Below are 5,421 nucleotides of genomic sequence, written 5' to 3'. Positions count from 1 at the left end.
TCGGCCGGCCAACAGAGCCTAGCACAGGCTTTCTGTCAGTGACAGCATGAAAGGCCTGGAGATGGGGTCACCCTGAGGGAGGGGTGTTATTTCCAGAGAGGGAGGGGTGATTTTCACCATTTGGGCCCCCAGCCCCCTGGATCCCTTTGCCAATTCTGGCCTGCCTCAGTTTCTTCATTTCTCACCTGAGGGGCTTGGCTAGCTGGCCTTGGTCTCTCAAGTCCCTTGTGGCTCTGAGATTTTCTTCTAGGGAAGGGAGGCTGGGAGAGAAGGAGGAGATAAGGCTGAGGCTCAGACTCAGCAGGGGACCTGGCATGTTGGGGGAGGGGGCTAACCTGGTTCTGCAGAGAGCAGAGCCAGGAGCAATGGGGGTGGATGACTGGACCTTAGCAAGCTGGCTAGCCCTGAGAGCAGAAGGGGCTCCTGGGAGTACCACTTGGTGATCATGATTGAAGCAGCAACAGCCCAGGAAGGGAGGCTGTGGGAAAGAAGGCTAGGAGGGAGGAAAGGAATGAAGGGCCAGTGGGTATGGAGGAGAGGAAGGAGCTAAGACTGGGAGTTATTAAGGAAAAAGGAGCAGATGTGTATATGTGTTGTGTGTGATAAGCATGTGTGTGTGGGGTCTGTGGGCTTGGTATTTAAATATGTTGTGTTATTCCTGACATGTATATGTATATGTGGTGGGGGTATTTGTGTGGTGGGTAGATGTGTGGGATGTATATGTGTGTGATATGTATGTGCTGAGAATATACATATAGTGTACAGTATGAGCGTGGGGTATATGTTATATGCGAGTGTGGTGTGGATGTATGCATGGTATGAGTGTGTTCATAGTACATATGTGTGTGTGGTATGTATATATGTGGGTTTTGAGGTGAAGATGTATGTGTGGCATGCGTGTGAGTGTGGCGTGGTTGTGGAATTGTATGTGTGTGTATCTGCATGAGGTATACATATGGCATGTGGTATGTGTATCTATGTGTGTGGTGTATATGTGGTATGTTTGTGGTTGTCGAGGGTGCATATGTATGTATGTGTGTGCAGATGTATGTAGCATGTAGGTTGTATATCTGTAAATGTATGTGTGTGGTATATATGTGATTATAGTATGGTATATATATGTATGTGGTGTGTTTGTGGTAGTGGGATGTGTATGTGTGTGTGGTATTTGTGAGTGTAGTATGGTTTGTATATGTATGTATGTGTATGTTTGGTGTGGTGTGTCAGGGTATGTATTTGTGTGAAGTGGGAGCGCTTTACAATTATTTGATATTCCTTGATTAATCTCAATTTTACAGTTGAGGAAAGTGAGGCACATAGCTAGCAAGTGTCTGAGGCAGAATTTGAACTCGGGTCTAAGCCAAAGGTCCAGAACAATGCCCCTGGAATGGACTACCTAGGTTCACCGAGGCTCCTCAGATGAAGGCTTGCTGACCACCAGAGCAGCCCCTGGGCCCCCCCCCCTCCCCATCCCAGTGACCAGAGCCTTGGATCTGCTGCCCAGTGGACAGAGGGCTGGGCCTGGAGGCGGGAAGGAAGACCTGAGTTCTAATCCAACTTGCAGCTCACAGGGTCTACCTCCCGGGGGTAGGTGAGATTCTGTTCATAAAAAGTGCTGGGCCCAGCGCCTGGCCCCTGGCAGGTGCTCTACACCCTCCCATTCTCTTGCCTTCTGTGTAGTTCGGCGACCCCTCCCCCCCCCCCCCCCCCCCCGCCCCCAGCCCGAGTTTTCTCCTCCTTTAAATGTTAGAGGGGACCTCCGAGTGACCTGCCAGTGATTCATTCATCCTGTGGCTTCAAGAATTCAGTAAAGGGGCCATCGAGGCCCTGGCCTCTCCTGGGGAGCTGGAGGGTGGTGGTGGTGAGTGGTCAGGCTGGAGGAAGGGGAGGGCATGGGGCACTGGGAAGAGCACTGCCTGCAGCCCGAGGAGCGGGCAGAGCCTGTCGCTCTCGGAAAGGAGGCAGGCTGGGTCTGGGCTATGGGCGTGGTAAGCCCAGCCTCCCCCCCCCCCCCCCCCATCCCCGCCCTGCCCCTCCCTCCGGCTGCCCTCCTTCGAGCTGCCAATCAGGGAGTTCCTGTCTTGTTTGGAAATGCCCTGCCAAGTTATCTTTCCCTACGTGCGAGGCTCAGCTCCTAGGACCTGGGGGAGCCCTGAGCTTGGGCCGCTTTCCCACCCCTTCCCCCGAGCCTGACCCAGTCCAGCCCTGGTTTGCCCGAAGCAGCTCAGCCCCCCTGGTGGGAGTGGGCCAGGCTGGCAGGCTGGCGCTTGCTCGGGATGGCTCGTGGCCAGAAGGACCGGGGCCCCTGAGCCGCCCTTGTCCCCACCTGCCAGCCAGGCCTCGGCTCTCAGAGAACTGAGGACGGGCCGGCCCAGCAGCTCCAGAGAGCCCTCTTCCCTCCTCTAGGCCCCCGGTTTCCCCGGTCCCCTCCCTGCCTAGGGGCCCTTCTTTCTCTGGCCGCGAGCTGGCATGCGGCCCTAACACCGGGCCAGCCCCAGGCTCGGGGACAAGAGGTGCCCCTCGGGGGCTGTGCCCTGCCTGGCCCGGTCCCCCAGGGCCATGTGTGCAGGAGAGGCCTGGGGGCTGCCCTAGCAAATAGCCGTGACTTCAAGGTGCGAGCTTGCTTGTGGCTATGCCCTCAGTCGCCCCCCTCCCCGGCCTCCTCCCTCAGGCCCCGGCCCCAGCCTAGCTCTTCTGAAGGGACTGGCCTCGTCCCACCGGCCCCAGAGCCTTCCTTCCCTTGGCTGGAGTTTCCCGGATTTTGTTTGTTCAGCTTGGGAGGAGGGAGGGTGGAGTCCTCTCGAGGAGGCTTCGCCTGCTCCCCTCCCTGCAGCCCTTAGCCAGGGCCCCACCCGGGCAGCTCGTCAGCTGGGCTACCGAGGAGGGGGAGGGGAGCGGCGAGGGGAGGGGGAGCGTCCTGACACATGGGGTGCCTGCGGAGCTCTCAGCTGTTGCTCATTAGAGTCGGCTTAATTTAACCCTTGCGCTGGCCCCCTCGGACTCCTGGGGTAGGGTAGAGAGCCCAGCCCCTTATTCGGCCAAGACCCTCCCTGTTCGCAGCCCGGCCCAGCCCAGGGCAGGGCAGACCGACGGCGGAAGGATGGACAGTCGGCAGGAGGGCCGGAGCTTGCCCGGGGTGCTTTTGGGGGGACTTGCTGGCCAGATTCTCCCTCCACACGGGTGAGAGCGGAAGGAAAGGGGCCAGGGAGGGCGCGGAGTCGAGCATCCCAGGGGGTGGGCCGGGCCAGAGGCGCCCGGATAGGAGCAGGGGAACGGATCCCGCCGTGGCTAGGACACGGAGAGCCCTGCGTCCTTTGCTGAACCCTGTTCGCTAGGTAGGGAGTTTTCTTGGCCCTTTACGTCGCTGCCACTTTCCAGTAACTACCCCCGCCTGCATCCTCCACTGTAACAAGTCTACTTCATCCCAACAAACCAAGCCATTGACCGTGTCCGACAACACACGTCCCGTTCAGCGCCGATAACCCACCACCTCTCTGCCACGAGGCGGGAGGCCTTGCTTCTTATCCTCTGCTGGGTCCCAGGGTCCAAACTTCCCAAGTTACAGAAGTGTGTGTGTGTGTGTGTGTGTGTGTGTGTGTGTGTGTGTGAAGTAATGCTACTGGTCTCAGCAGTGTCCCAAATTTTGTTTCGCCAGGAAGGAGGAAAAGCAGACCACCCTCCCGGGCTTCGGGAGAACAAGACCTCCCCAAATTTCTTTCCTGGGATCTCCCTTCACCCTGGGCACATGGGGTTGTCTCAGACCCAAGCCTAGGATCCTTCCACCTTTCCAGCATCTCTCCCTTCTGGAGCTCATACATGTGTAGCCTGGCATGGAAGGAGTGGGGCTGAGGCTTGGGATTTCCCTTCTAACGATGGGGCCAGTCTCGGTCCTCCCACCTTATTCAGGACACAGACTTTGGACATTCAGCTGTGGCCACCAGGTGTAAGCTCGGCTGAGAGGACCGCTCCTGCAGAGCAGAGACCCTAGGGCATGCATGGCCAGTTTATCCGACGGCAATGCTCTTCAGGCGGACCTAGCGTGGGATGGGAGTCACGGTTAGGGTTAGGGTTAGGGTTGAGTTCAAATCTAGCCCCTGACGCTCACTGGATGACCCTGGGCAAGCCTCTCCCTCTTTCCACGTCTCAGTTTCCTTTTCTGTAAAGTGGGGCTAATAATGATTGTGTGAGTAGCCTCGCTGTGTTGTCCCGGGAGTTAATGAATGGGAGGGCCCATGATGCTGTGTGCTCCGGTAACAGGCGACATTCCTGGGGATCGGAGCAGAGTGACGTTGCAGCCTGCGCCCTCCCCCCTCTCCCCACACCTAGCAGAACAAACCCTGATTCCGAGGCTCAGACCTAGAGCCGAAAGGGACCTTAGAGGCCACTAGTGAAGTCCCTTCCTTTTCCAGGTAAGAGGAGTGAGGCTCAGCCAGGTGAAGTCCCTCCCGCCCAGGGCTCCGTCTCCTAGGTGTTCAGTAGGAAAGGCAGGGGCTGAATGAACTCAGGTCTGGTGATGGCTCTCAGTCCAGACCGCCGGCCTCCTTCAGCACCAGGCAGCCTCCCTCGGAGGCTAGCTCCTATTTCCTCCTAACACGCCCGAGAGGGGCGGGGGCGGTACAGGTATCGTCCTCCGGGCTGGGCTTAGGGAGGGGCCGCCTCGTCTGGAGTCCTCAAGCTAGGAAGTGTCCAAGGTAGGAGCGGCAGCTTCCAGGTGCAGCAGTCGGCCCATCAGGCCTGATCTAGGCTCACGAGTTGCCTCGGGTCCGAGAGATGGCCTCCCTCCCTCCGAAGCCTAGCCCAGGCCTGCTCCCGGGCTCCCGTCGTGGGACCCGTGACTTCCCGCCTCCCCGGGGCCGTAGACCTGGAGGAAGAGGAGGAGGAGGAGGAGGGAGAGAATGAGGGAGAGGAGGAGGAGGGACCTTCAGGGTGGCGGGCCGCCCCGGAGGGTCGGACCCTTGTGGCTTGAGCCCCGCCGCCGTGCTGCGAGCTGCCCCCCCCCTCCCCCCCCGCGGCCGGGGTGGCTTTCCCAAGGCCTTGCCGGACTCCTTCCCTTCCCCGCCTCCGTCGCGGTCTCCACTCCGGGAAGAATTCGTGATCTCCCCCTCCCTCCTCCTCCTCTTTTTCTCTCGCTCCCTTTCCCCATCTCTCTTCTCTCCCTTTCCTCTCTCTCCCTTCTTCTCTCCCCGTCCTGGCTGGGCTCTCTCGCGGTTGCCATGGCGAGCTCGGCGCGCCGAACCCTCGCACCCAGCTGTCAGGTCGCTCTCTCGCCGCCCCCCCTCCCACCGAACCCCGCCCCGCCCCCACCCAGGCATCTCCGGCTCTCGCCTCCGCCCAATTGGGGCGGTGGCAGATGATGGCACCTCCTCCCCTGCACCACCATCGCGACCACCCCCTCCACCCCCTGCACCCCCTTCTCTTCCT

At 59.5% G+C, this 5,421-nt stretch overlaps 1 protein-coding gene across 6 annotated transcripts in view; it reads left to right on the top strand.

Annotated features, from left to right (window-relative positions):
* The first annotated feature begins 2,980 nt into the window (after positions 1-2,980).
* LOC140515644 (Krueppel-like factor 8) overlaps positions 2,981-5,421 on the top strand; it is a 51,061-nt gene continuing 48,620 nt past the window's right edge. For 2 of the 6 annotated variants that reach the window (XR_011971113.1, XM_072626450.1), the window contains exon 1: positions 2,982-3,180. Coding sequence is in view for 4 of the 6 variants with exons in the window: in XM_072626450.1 (XP_072482551.1) it covers positions 3,101-3,180 (80 nt within the window). In the remaining 2 variants the exon portion in view is untranslated. Of the gene's footprint in view, positions 3,181-4,328; positions 4,410-5,421 lie in introns of those variants that run through there. The other 4 variants (XM_072626448.1, XM_072626449.1, XM_072626451.1 and 1 more) reach the window with 4 other exon arrangements.

Source organism: Notamacropus eugenii, chromosome X (genome assembly GCF_028372415.1).
Source record: "Notamacropus eugenii isolate mMacEug1 chromosome X, mMacEug1.pri_v2, whole genome shotgun sequence".
In the NCBI taxonomy this organism is placed as follows: domain Eukaryota; kingdom Metazoa; phylum Chordata; class Mammalia; order Diprotodontia; family Macropodidae; genus Notamacropus; species Notamacropus eugenii.
This window is presented reverse-complemented; position numbering and strand designations above follow the sequence as displayed.